General features: G+C 27.7%; 1 protein-coding gene across 8 annotated transcripts in view; it reads left to right on the forward strand.

Moving 5' to 3' along the window:
- The first annotated feature begins 986 nt into the window (after positions 1-986).
- The window catches only part of LOC126899814 (uncharacterized), a 32,123-nt gene continuing 13,940 nt past the window's right edge, over positions 987-19,169 (forward strand). For 3 of the 8 annotated variants that reach the window (XR_007702724.1, XM_050675075.1, XM_050675039.1), the window contains exons 1-14: positions 987-1,045; positions 1,108-1,156; positions 1,218-1,238; positions 7,102-7,119; positions 7,750-7,767; positions 9,208-9,228; positions 9,965-9,982; positions 10,187-10,213; positions 13,478-13,495; positions 13,772-13,798; positions 14,040-14,060; positions 15,442-15,471; positions 16,515-16,535; positions 16,709-16,855. Coding sequence is in view for 7 of the 8 variants with exons in the window: in XM_050675075.1 (XP_050531032.1) it covers positions 1,043-1,045; positions 1,108-1,156; positions 1,218-1,238; positions 7,102-7,119; positions 7,750-7,767; positions 9,208-9,228; positions 9,965-9,982; positions 10,187-10,213; positions 13,478-13,495; positions 13,772-13,798; positions 14,040-14,060; positions 15,442-15,471; positions 16,515-16,535; positions 16,709-16,855 (439 nt within the window). In the remaining variant the exon portion in view is untranslated. The remainder of the gene's footprint in view (positions 1,046-1,107; positions 1,157-1,217; positions 1,239-7,101; positions 7,120-7,749; positions 7,768-9,207; positions 9,229-9,964; positions 9,983-10,186; positions 10,214-13,477; positions 13,496-13,771; positions 13,799-14,039; positions 14,061-15,441; positions 15,472-16,514; positions 16,536-16,708; positions 16,856-19,169) is intronic. The other 5 variants (XM_050675063.1, XM_050675046.1, XM_050675054.1 and 2 more) reach the window with 5 other exon arrangements.

Below are 19,169 nucleotides of genomic sequence, written 5' to 3' on the forward strand. Positions count from 1 at the left end.
AATTAATTAGTCTTAATAGTAATACTATGTGCCTGTGTACCCGCCAGCTTGAAAGGACTATGCCAATTACCTCTCTGTAACGTGTAGGCAGTTGGCATAAATAATAGTAAATGGTGTATTGAAATAATATTTAATATATATTAACGAGGTTAACTGTGTTCGCGCTATCCAAGGCTTTACGTTAAGAAACGCTGGGCCACCACACTCTTGTTAATTATATTTTGAATATAGAGAGACCATATTCTTATATTTATAATTTGATAAATTCAGAGTAAATTTTAAGAATATTAATATCGATTATTCCCATATTTTTTATATTATACTAAATTCTTTTTATTCTTTTTATATTATACTAAATATAGTATAATATAAAAAGAGCTTAAAAAAAAGGGTAAAAATCATAATAGTGCGGCTCAGCGGGCCCTGGTCAATAACAATTTGGCAGGACTAATGCCCAATTTGAGGAGGCCTAAGGATATGCGGTGCAGACTCTTAGTCAGCGTTGTACACGGTCATTCTGTACAGGTCCATGGTATGGGCGAATATTTTTAAGTATTCATCTAAAATCGAGAAAACCCTGCTCAGGTTGCAGAGTATTCAATTTTTTTTTATTAGTGTAAATAATCAAAAATATGCTTTAAACATAGTCTAAGAAGACAATAATTATTTTTAAAACAATTATTATTGTATCAAAAGTTATAAGAATTATCAGTTAGATTTGGTTCGTCCTATGTAGTAGCGTAAAAATATTATAAGTAATGTTTATTAATTTATTGACAATGATTTTCAAAAAAAAAATTTTCAACTTATTGTACTATAATTTAAATAAATACATGAAATATGATTTCATTATTGTAAAATAATGATGAATAAATAAAAAAATAACATCTGTTTAATAATTTTCTTACGACAATTATTTAAAAATAATATTGGGGAATAGTGTATTTAAGTGAGTAACAAACATATCTATGATAATAATTTATAAAAAAGAATTGTTTTTACTTTAAGTTTTGAGAATTTATGAAAAAATTTAAAGAAAAAAATGGCAAGTTTTTCTTTTTATAATTAATTTTAAAAATTAAATGTTACATTATTTTTTTTTTTTAGGATTTATACTTAATCAAAATTTTAACGTTGAACATTTTTTTATCAGAAGGTAATATTCATATAAAATCATAAACAATCATAATAATATAGACTGGATTATTTTGTTTCAGTATTAACTTTTTCGTGCTTCCGTGAGTAGTGTATTGTTATTTTATTGTATTGTAACGTATGAAAACTGACATTATAGCTATTGGTCGGTAGCTTACGGTATTTTATTAAATTAAAAACACTTTATTTTACTTAAATATGTTGACTGTATTTTTACGAGATATTAATTGTACATTGTAAATACTATAAAAAAAGTTTTATGAATAAAACTTTCATTGTGCATAGGTGCGCCAGACATACTACACGACGCTCAGCTAACGACTAACAACAAAAAACCTACGCTACACCATAACCTGCCTATTCCATAACAATGTATCGTTGTTCTTCTCAATATCAACCAAGCCGACCACTTTGATTATCTTAATCAATTAAAAATTTATCTAACAAAAAATATATATATTAAAACCACAAAAGAAAATAGTACGGTGCGTTCGGTCGAAGGGACGGACGGCGGAATCAACGATTTAGGTGTCACGAAAATGACTAACTACTCGACGTATTATTGCGGCGGATATTCGACGCTAGGCATTTATTGGATTTTACACCACAACGATAAAGCGTGTGTGTAACGGTCCAGTTTACAGTGAAACAGTGGCTTGCTAATATCGTCATGAAAAACCAATTAGCTACCTGAATTTATACTCCCTTATGTATTATACATGTATAATAACTCAAAAAAATTTGAATCTTTAAATGTTTATATTGAATAATAAACAATAAACATTGTATTATAATTATATATAATATTGATGATACGGGTGCGAAAAACAAAAATTAAATTAAACAGGATTAGTGTTGCTGGCGTGTGGTGAGCGGGGTGGGATGAATGCGTTACGACAGTCTAGTCTCAAGGCCATAGATGACCAGATACTCTAGTATAATAACACGTGGCGCGTGGAGAGTTACAAACATACATACTAGGGTGGGTCACTTTTATAGAGTGAAATTTTTTTTTCTTATTTTGACCAGCACAGCAATAAAATTGCATCTTAAAATTATATACTAAATTATATATCAATATGATATCATCTTTTGCTTCCGGATCGACTTTGAAAATGAAATATTGTTGAAACATAACGTTTTTAGTTAATAATGATGATATACGTTGTAAAACAGTTTAGAAAGTAATATTTGTGCAATTTTCTTTATTATATTTGTTAATAAATGAAAACAAAATAAATAGAATAATAATATTATAATAATATTATAATAGTTATTTATTTAAATAATAACAAAATCTTTCTTACTGTCAAATTTTGGCATAACTCTTCGTGACTCTATCTATGCTTTACTGAAGCCTCCTCTATCTGATTTACGGCACAAAGTGCCTAAAGCTTTTGTTACAGTCTTGAAAGCTCTTTCTACTGCTTGTGCATGTCATACACATCTAAACGTAGTGAAAATATTTCCCCTTCTTCTTTTTGTTCGGCAAGCAATTGAATATCTTCATCGGAGATTATCTTTAAAATTGGTGGTTCAGTAACATTTTCTTGCCAATCAATAAGGTTAATGTAAGATAATGCATTGAAATTTATATCTGGAAGTTTAAACATTCTGACTCTATTAGCTTCGATGCGAAGCTGAGAAGGTATTGGTTTTACTATGATGTGTTTTTTTTTTTTTATGTCTGTTACCACTTTTTCTCAGCTCTCACCAAACGGATTTTTTTTTAACGATACGTCAAAAGATCACAAATCGTATCTAGTCGAAGACATTATCCTTAAAAATTAAAAAAATTCCCCCATTCCCCGTAAATGGGGGAAACCTCCAAAAAAATTACAAATTAAAAAATCACTAATTGTCGAAATTTTTTCAATTTTTTTACTAAAATGTGCCGTAACTTTTTCAAAAATGAACATATCACTATAATTTTTTTTTTTTTGATGCTTGATGTCTTTACCTATCATTTGGTATATTTTTTTTGTAAATTTGACCATTTATCTGACCACAGGGGGGGATTTAAAAAGACAACTTTTTCACAAAAAGTTAACTTTTTCAACTTAACTTTTGAAAATGTTCCGGAAGGTCTGACACTTTTATATATATCTTAAATTCAAACTAATGTAATATACTTTAATTTGAAAAAAAAAATTTGACCTCTGGACTTGTCTTCATGGTGAAAATCGCTATCAAATGCTATTTTCGTGTGAAAATTCTCGATTTTATTTTTTATATTATATTTAACTTTATAATGCAATAACTTATTGAAAAGTGTATGGATCCACACAATTTTTTTATGAGAAATAATATTTTTTAATAAACTCTTTTTCATTCGACATACTTTATCCTAATCGAGATATTAATGAGGAACCAGCAGATCATGTAGCCTTTGGAATAAAACACCAATTTTTTTTAAATTAAACACTATCTAAAGATTTGCATCGAAGCGTTTATTTTTCATAGTGATTTTAATCACTGTCAGATATTATTATACTTGATCCAACTATACCACGGCTCCACTTTGCCGCGACCCCTCTGTACTGGGTTTTTGTTATTATGGTATAGGCTTTCAAATATGACGAGCAGCTAATTCTCTAATATGTTTGTGGGGGCCAGTCAACATTTCTAGAAACAAATTCTCGGGATGAACAAAGTAACTGTTTCTTTGTATGACAGGATCTATTATAGCTTTAAGTTCAGTTGACAGGTATCTAGATGAAAAAATTAGCTTTCACGCGTGACATGCTCCATTTTTACAAGTAAGATGCGTTTTGATATAAAACCAAGTTGGTGCGTAAACTTCTATCAAGACATAAAGACGAAAAATGCGATTAGCGCGGGTGAGCCATTGGGTATGAGACATTTTGCAAGGTAACTTCAGGAAATACGCCCGTTATTACCTCAGAGACTATTCTGTATAAATACTTTTGAATTGGACTCATATATTAAGTTGATACCTCAGGTAGTTCTCCGGCATATGTTGAAACTTAACACGGCACCGCCTTTTGCTCTAGGCTGGCACTCGCCCGTGTCTCTCTCGATATTAGCCGTCCAGCTATTAATATGACAATCGGTTGTCATCGGTTGTCTCCCCGCCCTTGACACTGAGATAAGGCCGCCGCCGAATGTGGTTTACCGATATTGCGTTCTGTTGCGTTTCCGACGTAAACCTTGACTGGTTTTGTCCGATATTTTTGTGCTCCTGGCTTTTACACTACTTTTTGGTGCGATTTACCGAATAAGTTTTTGTGTCGTCTTTCCGCGACTCAAAGAATCGTTTTCCTGCGTATCTTACGTGGTATATATATATATACATATTCTATTATAGATATAAGTTGTTACGATACTTGCTTCTACGTTGAGTATTCCACAACACCACAGTTCCTCACTGTTAGTTTGCGAACTTATAATATTCGATTGCCGTTTATTTTTTTGTTTTTCTTCTTTTCTTTGTGTTTTGTGTATCAACCTGTGCGCCCTTGTTTTGGATTACGCATTAAACTGAAGAACATATTTTTTTTCACACTTTTCTAATTGTTGGCCAATTTCTCCTGAAAACTTCAAGGGTCCCGATGTTGAGCCATAAATATGTATGAATAAATTTCGCAACTGTAATTCATTTATGGGCAGCAAACAAATTATCCATTGTAAAGGCTTTTTTAATCTTTTTTCTAACAAACGAATAATACCACCATTTTTTCCAACATTTACGTTCGTTCCATCACACCCAACTGCAAACAAATACTACATGGATAATCCTCCCTCAAAAAAGTGATTGATAATTGCTTATTCAATACATTTAGAAGTACTAGAAATTGGTGCGATATATAACAAAAATATTGAGTCTGATTCTTTAATCAAAGAAATATGTTTTTCTAGAATATTTTGTCTATACTTCTGTTCATCTTTTTCTAAGATAGTTAATGTTTTGTCCTTTTGTCCGTCAAAATATAAAGCAGGTATTTGTAAAACTTTTTCCTGTGTTAAAATACACCGTCTTGTTTTTTTGCGCTTTCGACAAGGCTTATTTTTATCAATAATTTCCGAACTAGTACTAAAAGCACCATGCAATACCACCGAGGCAATGGCTGCCCCAGCTCTATCTGAAACTTTATATCTATCACATGTTTTTGAAAATAAAGCATAATCAATTGTTGTAGTACATTTAGTTTTGGAAACTATCTTAGTGGCTTGCGATTGTGTTTAGGTTATGTTATCATATTCACTAGATACAGAAGGAATTGAAATATTAAACTTTTCTGTATTTTATTTTTGAGTATTACACTGCAATTCCTCCCCCCTTAATTTTCTTTTCATTGTATTACTCATTTGATTTGTCGTATCAATGTTTACTGTTCCAATAACCATTTTCCTCGTAGTGCATTGGTCGATTAAAAAGTTTTGTTCCCTCGTAGGTATTATTTTTATCTTAGAGCAGATACACTTGTTGATGTCTTTACACTTACACGTCAAAATATCAAACAGGGCTTTTGTACTGTGACAAAACTCTTCTAATTTTTTATCTGGTATTTTAGGATAAGATTTGATTAGATTTTTGCATTTTAAATGATAAGCTTTTAATATTATATTTACTCGTTTGTGTTCGACGATAGGAATAGAAGCTTTTATCCATATGTTTTTAACTCTATGGTTTCTAACTCCTTGTACGTTGATTCATTTTTAGTTTCCTTTTCATATTTAGTTTTGCACTGGGTCCACTCGTAAAACTTTATAACATCTTCGTATGATGGCAACATATTATATTTAATGTAAAATGTTTACCAAACAAGGGGCATTTTCAAGCATTACGACTATGGTCCATACTTAAAACGCGCGAACGGTAGACGGTAACAACACAACTTTTCCACTAAATATCTGATAGTCGACTGATACAAAATATATAAAATAGTCTAATCGCTGAGTATAAATTGTAACTGGTATATTATCTTAGTCTTAATATTATTATAAAAACGAGAGGCGCGATTCCGGCTGCAATAATCTTGTAGATAATATGTAGAACATAAATTTTGTACCTACATTGAAACACAGATATTGAGTATTTGTTTTGAAATTTAACTATTAAAACTACTTGATTTAATTCTAAGATGAAAAGGGAAATAAAATAAAACCCAATATTTTGAACTGTATGTTAATTCTTTTCTTATAATTTTACATTAAAAATATAAACAAACAGTTTTTACAAAAAACATAAAATACAAAAAACAAATTAATACTTAATCTAGATTTATCTCAATTATTTAATCAATTATAAAATGGATAATTTAAATTAAACAAACAATAGTGCATATATTTTTTTAATACATTAAAAATATAAAAAAGAACCGACCTGTAGCCGCCTTGTCTTGCAACTCGATACGTTCCGTGAATGGTAAAAAATGTATAAGGTTGTGTACATGATTTTTCTATGTCGGTTACTGACCAAACCAAGTAACAACTGTTGCGGCGTGTTCTATTGTACGAGTATTATTATGATTTTTTTTTATTATTATTATCATTGTGATAAGCGAACGATCGCTTATTTACTCAGCGGAGAAAAACCAGTCTCCTAATAAATGCCTCACTATTCACATATAAAAAAGTTCGTGTTATTAATTCATAGTTAAGCGACCTAAGTAATATTATTCTCGTAAAAAACTAAAATACAGTCCACAGTCGTAACAACAACAAAAATCAATAAAAAAAAACACATTCATAAATCAGTCCGCGTCGATGATGGTGCAAATACAATTGGTCCATAGGTATAGACACGCACGCTGTTGTCGGTGTTGACAACAGCGACACCGAAACCGGTGGTGCGTGACTGGCCCTTAACACAGAATCACGACGGAACAGTATTGTTTTTCCTGTAATATTTACGCATGTCCTTTTAAATTGTTGTAAAATATAACTTTTATATAAGATCATATTTTGTTTAAAACGATATAGGTGCTTTATGTAATTCAGGCAAGTACAAGTTGAATTTTACTTTAAAGAAAATTTAGGTTTTTTTTTAAAAAATATGAAAATTTAAAATAATTTGATGAAAATATGTTAATATTTTAGGAAATTCATCTTTCCCCAAAAAATAAAAAAATTCATGGTGCATCGAAATTATTGTTTGCTATGTATAATTTACAATATGATATCGTAACCCACTCGATTTACAAAATAATCCAAATTTAATAAATAATAATAAAAAAGTAATATTACAAAATCTGATATTCGACCGGTTATAATTTTTTTCGTGCATTAAAACATTGATATAAAGTTTTGTCATTATTTAATACTTATAATTAAATAATATTATAGTGGATACTTTTTAATTTTTAAAATTTTATTTTGACAATGTAGTTTATTTTAAGATTACTTTAATGTGTGTTAAAATAATAATATTATAATAACTAAATTTTTTTTTAACAAAAATTTTACGGTTGTTTAATATCGGTACCCAAATTTTTTCAAACGTTTCTACCACTGGTACATTAAAACTCAAATATTGTGTAGTGTCGTTCATATAACCCTACGCATTTCTTAATTATTTTTTTTTTAAATAATGTTTCATAAGTTTATATTATTTTGTTTAAAACTATTTAGGTACTAAATCTAATACAGGTAAGTACAAGTTAAATTTTACTCTAAAGTAAATGTACGTTTTTTAAATAACATTGCATATTATAAAATAACTAGGCTCTTTCTAGCTGGAGCTCCGCCCCAGACCCGAAGCCCTACGAGCATTACGTGACTTCGGCGCGTGAGCCTCTTAGGGCCGTCATCATAAGTAGGCCACTAATTCCGGGGGAGGTTCCCGGCTACGCCGGGCACATTAAGTGTTTTACAGAAAAAATATTACATGAGAATCAGAGTAACAAAAATATATTAAAAATGTTATTATTAAAATCATGAAAATTCAAAAAAAGAACATAGTAAAATTTATTGGGTATAAGGTTGACGTTTGTTAATGAGGTATTCCCTTTAGGCTTGTTCAAAAATTATTTTAGGAGGGCATTCAATATTTTTTACTTTGTTAGACATGTTATAGAATTTTTTTTGCTAAAAATTAAAGTAATGATGAAAAAAAAAGACATTAGATCCTTATTTATTAGAAGTTGCCAAAAAAAATATCGTTAGCGCTGGTACAAGGGGGGCCCATATCTCCCTTAAATACACCCCTGGCATACACAACAATTATTAATATTCTAATTATAACAATTGTGTTTATACTATAGAATAATTAAAAAAAATTCAGCAGGTTATTATACGTGGGACTACGTAATTTAAACGATAAAAGCATAGACTCATACATCAAATATGAGAAAAAAAAGATTATTAATAATGTACTGTTCTGATAATGAAAGTTCAAACTTATATAATTATAACCGTCTTGAAATTTATATATAACATATAATATTGTATATAATAAAATATAGTGCTATGTGCAAATGCAAAATAGTGTCCTAATAAAAATACATATTACACCATATAATTAAGGTTCATAATAAACGTATGAGCAGAAATTAATCAATGGGCATAATTTTAAACGATAAAACGTAAAACGGTGAAAGTTGAACGGATGGAATTGATTTTTTTATCATATCTCAGGAATGTTATTAGACGGGTCTGATGATAATTTCAAACCTTAAGTCTTAAAACGCTGGCGTCAGCGATTATTTTTCTCGAAAACGGTCGAAATTTTAAAACGCTCGCGGGCGAGCGTCAAAAATTTTCGGACCTTCGCCAATAATTTTCCAGGAGTCTACTGACCGAGTGCTTTCGTTCAAAAAAAAATTTTTTGAAAATCCGAACACGAGAAAAGCGTTTTTTTCCTTGTTCTATTATGTAATAAGATTGTATGAAAATATGTATATATATTTGTATATTCATCCTTCGGCTAAAAGTAAAGAAATACATGGAAAATCGTAATTATTGTTAGATTAAGGTCATATGCAATATAAAGGATTGTCCGTTTATTATAAACCACTTAATAATTTACAAAAATATACTCAAAAATCTTCTAAATTTGATAAATATTAAAAATAATAATAATAATTACAGCATTAGAAACTGAAAATGAAAGTATGTATATCATTTGTTATGAAAGTAAATGAAATTATTTTAACATAAAATTTCTAGAATGTGAAATAATTGGTTTGGTTATATGGTTGTGGTTGTATATAATAATTATTTGGTCTCAAAAATTAATATCAATTTCAACAATTTTCTAAATTTGATTAATATTAAAAATAAATTCATTTAAATTTAAAACATAATGAAAAAATAATAATAATTACATCATTAAATAATGAACATGAAGGTAAATATATTAGCTGCAAACAATTAAATTAAATGATTAAATATAAGAAAATTTTTTTTAAAAAAAGGTATTGCTTGTATTTTGGTGTAAATAAGTTTCATTAATATATTATATAATTTACATCTGAAACACATACTACTACTATAAAACCTGTCGGTGATACAGGATCACCACTACATAAAATAAGAACTATAAGTTATATTACACAGTTATAATGTTATACATGTATCTTAATCTAAAGAATGAGTACTGCTACAATATGGTATTAATGGGGTCTCAAATATCTATAAAGTAAGATTTAAAATCAGTATCAAATCTGATTTTAAACAAGTATATACTAAAAAAAAACTGAAACCGATTATTATTGGTATTATAAACATAAATTTTATATCTGTGTAAAATTTAGATATTGAGTATTGTCGTTCCTGTAATACTTACTTATATCCTAACAATTTTTTATAAAAATAAGTTCATATTATTTTGTTTCAAATGATATAGGTGCTACATCTAATACAGGCAAGTATATGTTCAATTTTAAAAAATTATGTTTTTTTAATTACTTTAATTTGTAAAATAAAAATAAATTATCTGCATATATTAAAACATAGATATTAAGTATTGTCACTCATGTAATACTTAAAATTAAATAATAATAAATTGGATATTTCTTATTTTTTATATTTAAAATTTTGTTTTGACAATAATAAAAAAAAAAAATAGTTACAGTATTAGAAACCAATAATGAAGGTATGTATATTAATTATATTAATTAAATTAAATATATTCTATTTCTTTAAGAAATTAACACGTAATCCACAAGGAGCGCACAAGATATAATTATATATATATATATATAATTATGGAGAAGGATATGTGTATGTCACACTATCGGTAATGCGTAATTCGCTGCTACGACCTAACAGAAATTTATAGTTATATTTAAATATAAATGTATAAATATCAGTATGTATTTATATAGTTATCCCGTTCGCCACCACTATGGCCGCACAAGATGTATATATATATATATATATACAGGGTGGCCCACCACTCACTGACAACTTAAATAACTTTTGATCCAGTTAATATTTTTAGTTGAATTTTTTTTTAAATAATAGTTATACGTTAGGTCTATAACTATATCTCAATAATTATTTTTTTTACATTTTATTAAAAATATTAATTATTTTAAAATTTTAAATAAAATGTAAAAAAAAAATCTAAGATAGCTATTTTGTAGAGTAGAATTTAAGAAAAATTTTAGTAAAAAAATATCTTATTAATATTCAGTAGTAAATATTCTGTAGCGTTTTGAAGTTTGTAAAAATTTGTATTTTCATGTACTATTTTACGGTTATAAACATTGAAATACGTATTGAGAAAAGGACAGAAGAAAACGATATCTTTTCAATATACTTTTGAATGAGAGTGATAAGTAATAATTGCCTTATCTAATTTCTTATCATGGTATTAATGCCATGTTTGAATGTATACACACTATCATCATATGTATACACAGTAATCATGAAAAGATAGCTTGTAAAACACAAGTTTTATCAACTCGACAACCGTACATTGGTACCGTCGGCTTAAAAAATTGGCTATTTAAGCTAGTTTAAATTTCAAAGTTATTTTTCTCGACTTAAAAGAAGCAAAACAATTTAAATAAGTTTAACTTTCTATGCTATGTCAATTAGATTTATATAATAATTATGAAAATCAGTGTACTCCTCGTGAAAATATTTTAAAATAAAATAAAATACAAAATCCAGAATTTTAACACAAAAATAGCAAATTTTTGAATATGGTAGTCATTTTTACCATGAAGACAAATCCAGAGGTCAAATTTTTTTTTCAAATTAAAATATATTACATAATCTTTAATTTAATATATATATATATATATACATATAAAATAAGTGTCAGTATTTTCGGAATACTTTCAAAAATTAAATTGAAAATGTCCTAGTAACAATACGCATGGTTAAAGTTTTTACCCCCGTTGTATAAAGGGGTATATCCGATTTTCAAAAAAAGCGGGTCAGATGAAAGGGGATATAAAAATTTATTATAAAAAATAATAATTATGATCCATACATTTTCCAAAAGTTATATTAAATATAAATTAAATAATATAAAATATAAAATCGAAAATTTTTTCACGGAAATCGTACGTTTTTCTTTAATCTTGATGTCCGTTTTCACCACAAAGACAAGTCCAGAGGTTATTTTTTTTTTTTCAAATTAGAGTATATTACATTAGCTTTAATTTAAGATATATATAAAAGTGTCAGTCTTTCCGGAACATTTTCAAAAGTTAAGTTGAAAAAGTTAATTTTTTGTAAAAAAGTTACCATTTTAAAACCCTTCCTGTGGGCTGTTAAAGGGTCAAATGTTCACACAAATATATAAAATGATAGATAAATACCTAAGGTATCTATAAAAAAAAATGATTCGGTCATTTTTAAAAAAGTTATGGCAATTTTAAGTAAAAAAAGTTGAAAAAATATCGAAAATTAGCGATTTTTAAATTTGTAATTTTTTGGGGGATTTCCCCCGCTTACGGGGAACGAGGGATTTTTTTCATTTTTGAGGGTAATGTCTTTAACTATATACGATTTGTGATCTTTTGACATATTTTTCATCAAAATTGGTTCAGTGAGAGCTACACAAAAAACATATACAGACACAAAAAAAAACATCATAGTAAAATTAATACCTTCTCAGCTTCGCATCGAAGCTAAAATAAAGGAAAATAAAAAGGGGATAAGTAAATAGGTACACCTGTTTATGTAAATATAAAATAAGAAATATGTTTACTGTTTTGCAAATGAAATTCTTAAAAGTAAAGGGAAAGGGGGATAACTTACATATGAAAACAATATTAATCTTATGATATAATACAATCACAAAATGATAATAAATTAATGACTTATCTGATGTCGGATTGAGAAAAATTGAGACAGTGGCAAAGTTATTGACCGGAAAATAATACTGAACAAAATCAGTAAAGACTACAAGGCGAGCAATTACTAATTGTACGGCTGCTGATTACTAGAAGCGCGAAACAAGTGTACTGTTAACATACAATATAAGCGTGTTAAAAAGGATGTGTCGCTCGCTGAGGAAGTAACAACGGCTGGACTTAGCATGAATACGTTCGAACCGGTCATACACGAGTGCCACACTCTACCCAACAATAATGGAGCTATTATTTTAAGGAGGTCAATGTTATACATATATATATATATATATATAAACACAGCCGCTCACCTTGGAATATTATTTTTCAACTTACCCTAAAATATTAAATACATAATACATGAACAAAAATCGAAAATCCATTATAACACATATTACAATAAATAGCACATATTTAATTATAACTGGAAAATAAAATAATGTACTATTAGATAAATATAATTTATTAAATAATATTATTAGAAAATAAACAAAGAAACTAATTGTTATCAATATTTATTTTACTTAAGAGCCGGACAGTAGGTTAAATTTTAATGTCATTCGAATACAATGTAGTTGATGGAGTAAAGCCAACATTAACTTCATGCAATAGTATTATTCAGCCAAGACACCATCGTTTCATAATGAGCGGCTTATCATAAACCACTCGATTACACGCCAAAAAAATACAATTATTAAAAAAAATTTTTTTCATTATGTATCATTATTTTTTTGTAGCAAGCGCCTTCAATTGAAAGGTAAATTGTTCAGCCATTGTACGTCGTTATTCTTATTACTTGTTTATTACATCCTTGTGCTCAGAGTTCTCGTCTTGCACACCACCAGTAATTGGGCCCTGACCATCACTAAATAACTTCATCGCCGTAAACGCTTTTCCGCCGTCTGTTATCATCTTTATATATTATAAACATAAATTTTATATCTGTGTAAAATTTAGATATTAAGTATTGTCGTTCTTGTAATACTTACTTATCTCCTAACATTTTTTTGTAAAAATAAGTTCATATTATTTTGTTTCAAATGATATAGGTGCTACATCTAATACAGGCAAGTATATGTTCAATTTTAAAAAATTATGTTTTTTTAATTACTATTAACATTTTTTTAACATTCATTCTTCTACAATCCATAAACAAATCAAAACTGAAACACATTTTCTTTTTTTAATTTAATTTGTAAAATAAAAATAAATTATCTGCTTGTATTAAAACATAGATATTAAGTATTGTCACTCATGTACTTAAAATTAAATAATAATAAATTGGATATTTCTTATTTTTATATTTTAAATTTTTTTTTGACAATAATAAAAAAAAAAAATAGTTACAGTATTAGAAACCAATAATGAAGGTATGTATATTAATTATATTAATTAAATTATATATATTCTATTTCTTTAAGAAATTTAAGAACTAAAAGTCCTTCAACTAACAATAAAGAAATACATGGAAACTTGAAATTATTGTTTGGTTTAGGTCATATGCAATATAAAGGATTGTCCGTTTATTATAAACCACTTAATAATTTACAAAAATAAACTCAAAAATCTTCTAAATTTGATAAATATTAAAAATAATAATTATAATTACAGCATTAGAAACTGAAAATGAAAGTATGTATATCATTTGCTATGAAAGTGAATGAAATTATTTTAACATAAAATTTCTAGAATGTGTAATACTTGGTTTGGTTATATGGATGTCGTTGTATATAATAATTATTTGGTCTCAATATTTACAAAAATTAATATCAATTACAAATATTAATCCCATTTACACATTTGTTCTATAACTATGTTGTTCATAATATTAATACTTTAATATTAATACGTACGTTACAACTTACATTATTGAGAAGCACCTTATTCAGTCCAGTCTTCTTGGTCTTATCATTCCTACAAATCATTAATTTTCTCAGATTATATACAATAATATTCCTACTGCATATTTTCTAACCTACTCGACTGGTACATCAACAAGTGATAGAAATTAAAAATTGAATACGACAATATATAAAATAAATAAACTTCAATATAAAGTACCTGTTTGATATTGGAGAAAAAACGCTAGATATATTTGTTATAGAATAGGTGGGGGCGGTGCAGCGTAGGATTTTGTTTGTAAGTTAGTCGAAAACTGGACAGCGAATGATGAGTCCGGCTCACTTACGCGCACCTATAGTTTTTCGTATATAAAATGTAAAAGATATAAAATAAAAATACAGTCCATATTATAGAGTAAAAATAAAGTGTTTTTATTCAAAAGTTAAAATATCGTAAGCTACCGACCAGTACCTCTTTAGCATAATAAAATATTATAACATAACAATCTGTCATTTATATAGGGACTTGAATATAAAATATATGAAACAAAAAAAATTAAAAAAGGAATACTTCTTGTATGCAGTGTAAATGAGGCTTCTGCCAAATATTATTCAGGATTTGAAACCAGTATCAAAACTGATTTTAAACACCAATATAAACCGAAAAAAAAATTGAAATTGAAATCATATTCAACCGTTTAATTTTTAGTAATTTAATTTGTAAAATAAACTTTGGTACCTACATTAAAATTTAAATATTTTAGATTTTTTTTGTATAATATATATCTGAAACACATACTACTACTGTAAAATCGGACGGTGACCTAGGGTCACCACCGCATAAAATAAAAAGAACAATAATATATTTATAATTTTACATATCATAAATCTAAATCTAAATCTTAAAAATATGTACTACTACAATATGGTATAAATGAGGTTTCAGATGTGTATTTATGCAAGACAAGAAATCGGTATTTAAACTGAACCCGTATAATCCGAAAAAAAAACTAAAATCTATTTATATTTGTATTTTAAACATTACTTTTATATATATATTAAAGTTTAGATATTGATTAATGTCCTTCCTGTAATCCTTACGCATCTCCTAACAATTATTTGTAAAAATAAGTTTTAAATAAATTCATATCATTTTGATTCAAATGATTTAGGTACTACATCTATATTTATCTATGAAACAGGCAAGTTTAATTTTACTTTAAAGAAAAATTATGTTTTAGCTACGATGCGAAGCTGAGAAGGCTTTACTATGATGTGTTTTTTTTTGTCTGTTACCACTTTTTCTCAGCTCTCACCGAACGGATTTCTTTAAACGATACGTCAAAAGATCACAAATCGTATCTAGTAGAAGAAATTACCCTCAAAAATTGAAAACATTTACCTCGTTCCCCGTAAATGGGGGAAACCTCCTAAAAAATTACAAATTTAAAAATCGCTAATTTTCAAAAAGTCAATTTTTTGTGAAAAAGTTGTCATTTTAAATCCCCTTCAGTGGGCAGGTTAAGTGTTAGATTTACAAAAAAAAATATACCAAATGATAGGTAAAGACATCAAGCATCTATAAAAATAAAAATTACTGATCTATACATTTTCCAAAAAGTTATAACATTATTAAGTTAAAAATATAAAAACGAATTATTTTACAAAAATCGTAATTTTTTATTAATTTTGATGTCTATTTTCACCATGAAGACAAGTCCAGAGGTCAATTTTTTTTTTTTTTTAGAATAAAGTACATTACATTACCTTTATTTTAAGATATATATTAAAGTGTCAGACCTTCCGGAACATTTTCAAAAGTTAAGTGTCAGATTTACAAAAAAAATATACCAAATGATAGGTAAAGACATCAAGCATCTATAAAAAAAAAAAATTTTATTGATATGTTCATTTTTGAAAAAGTAACGGCAGTTTTTAGTAAAAAAATTGAAAAAGATTTGAAAATTAGCGATTTTTAAATTTGTAATTTTTTAGGAGGTTTCCCCCATTTACAGGGAACGAGGTAAATGTTTTCAATTTTTGAGGGTAATTTCTTCTACTAGATACGATTTGTGTTCTTTTGACGTATCGTTTAAAAAAATCCGTTCGGATAGAGCTGAGAAAAAGTGGTAACAGACAAAAAAGAAACACACATATCATAGTAAAACCAATACCTTCTCGCTTTGCATCGAAGCTAAAATAAATTATCTTCCAAATTTATAACTTAAATAAAAATTTCTTACAGCATTAGAAATCGAAAATGAAGGTATGAATATTAATTTGCCAAGTAGAGTAAATAAAACTGGTTAAAAAAAACATAAATGCATAAAAATTCCATTGAAAGTGTAGTATATTTCTGATCTGAAATTTACAAAAAACTAATAACAGTATTGGTTTTTGTAATTAAAAAAATTATTATATTAATATTATTTTTTGAAGATTGTCCTATTTGTGCATGCGAACTTTCCTCAGTAATTAGAAAACATGATTATTGTGGTAGGAAGTTTCATAATGCTTGCATCTTCAAATGGATATTTATGAAATATAACCCAACTTGTCCAAATTGTCGAAAATCATTAACTAATAGTAAGATTTATTTTTAAAATTATTAGCACTATAATTATAGGCAATAATTATAAGTATTAGCTATGAATGAATTATTTACAAAATATAATTTAGCTGTAGTAAATGTTTGGGTAAATTTTGTCCTACACAAAATGATTTTGTTGAAATTGGATGTTGTAAAATTAAATGTATAATTATTATTAATTTTACTTATTCTATTGTCACGAAATATATAACGAACTTATGCTAACTGAAATAATTAATGTATATTTGTGATTGGATTTTGAGAATATTTTGTAAAAATTAAATCTATTGTGGGTTTTTTAATTTTTCTATGCACAATCACAATTAATTAAATTATTTAATGTATTTTAAATAACATTACTTTAATTTTAGAAAATACAGTGCTAAATTAAAATATAAAGTATACTTTATACTTACTATTATTATATAATAAATTTAATTAATAAAAATATGTATAGATAATATATTTATTGATCATATATTTACAATTTCGGCATCTTCAGACATTAATAGGCCTTAAGGTCCAGTGCCGCAACAACATATTGTTTCCAATCTTCTCTGACTTTTGACTTTTCTTCTGCTTTCTCTACTTTCAGCATTTTAGGTCTTCTTTAATCCTATCTGTTCATCTTTGTCTAGGTCATTCTCTGGGTCTCTTTGCGTTTAGTTTCCATGCAGTTAGGATTTTATTCTGTGATTTTGGTTAGATACTATCATGTATTTTGTGTTTGTCTCATTAATTTTAAAGTAAATATTTTTCCTCTGTTTAGCAAGATATCTGATGTATTTTGTAGGTCGTTATCTGTTTCGTCTAATAAGACTATATCGTCCGCGTAAGCAACTGCTGTTAGATATTGATTGTCTTTTATTTCTATGCCCTTGGCTTGTGACATTACAACCCTTATGAGTGATTCTTGGGCGATGTTGGACAGTGCATGTTCCGTCGTGATTCTGTGTTGAGGGCCAGGCACAAACTACCGGTTTTGGTGGCGCTGTTGTCATCACCGACAATAGCGTGCGTGTCTATATCTATGGACCAATTGCTGTCACAGTCACAGATTGTTTATTATCAATTATGACTATCATTAGATATACTTTCTGTATTGTCAGTTAGTGTATTTATAAACTCACAACAATGTGCCTTACTATCATTGATAATAACAATGCTGTGTATCTGCTAATGTCAATGTCATAAAAACCAATTAACTACCTGTATTTGTAATCTCTTACATTTATATTAACTCAAAAACTTGAAATTTTAAGTCTTTATATCTAATAAACAAATAAGTTATATTAAAAATTCAAATGACATTTACTATTGAATTAAAAGTCAAAACATTTTATTAAATTAAAAATATGTGTTCCCATTTAAAAAAATAAATATAGTTTAAAAAAACTAAAAAAACACGCTTTTAAAGCACATTGAAATAAAAAATTAAAAATAATTTTTAAAATAATTATGAATAAAAAATACTAGTATTATTGTGATAAAAGCGTCGGGTGCTCAATATACGAAAAATATGGCAAAAAGCACACACGTTTTTATCACAATAATACTAGTATTTTTTGTTCATAATTATTTTAAGCTTATTTTGAAAATTATTTTTAAATTTTTAATTCGATGTGCTTTAAAAGCCTGTATTATTAGTTTTTTTAAACTATATTTATTTTTCACTTTTTAGTTTTATGTTATGATAGTAGTTACTATCAATATCATGGTTGTAACGGGTAATGGGAAATCAGGGTTCGATTCCGGGGAGGGAGTCTGAGAAACAGCTCCCACATCCAAGGAAAGCAGCAGACGCGTAAATTACCCACTCCCGGAACGTGGAGGTAGTGACGAANACTCTCGGAACGTGGAGGTAGTGACGAAAAATGAAGATACGGAAATCATCCTTCGTAATCGAAATGAATACTTTATATCTCTCAATTAGAATAAAACGTGTGAATATATAAATTTCAATAGTAATTAGAATATATATATATATACAAGTAAAGCGACTTAAGTACGTAAACGTATCATGCATTAGGTATAGCCGTGTTTTATAAGCAGGCGGGTCGGACTAACGTTAAACCTGAGGTATAAACGGCGGTAGGAATATATACGTAAGCCATATGACACGCGGATGATAATAGTCAGTTAAAATAAAAATTTGTTTATATATATATAATATTGATGACAAGCACACGTGTACGGGTACGATAACCAAAAATAAATTTATACAGGAATAGTATTGCCGGCGTGTAATGAGCGAGGCGTAGGGTGAGGTGAATGCGTTATGACAGTCTAGTCTAGACGACGGAATATGCG

This window comes from Daktulosphaira vitifoliae, unplaced genomic scaffold, assembly GCF_025091365.1.
Source record: "Daktulosphaira vitifoliae isolate Bord-2020 unplaced genomic scaffold, ASM2509136v1 Scaffold_1, whole genome shotgun sequence".
NCBI lineage: Eukaryota > Metazoa > Arthropoda > Insecta > Hemiptera > Phylloxeridae > Daktulosphaira > Daktulosphaira vitifoliae.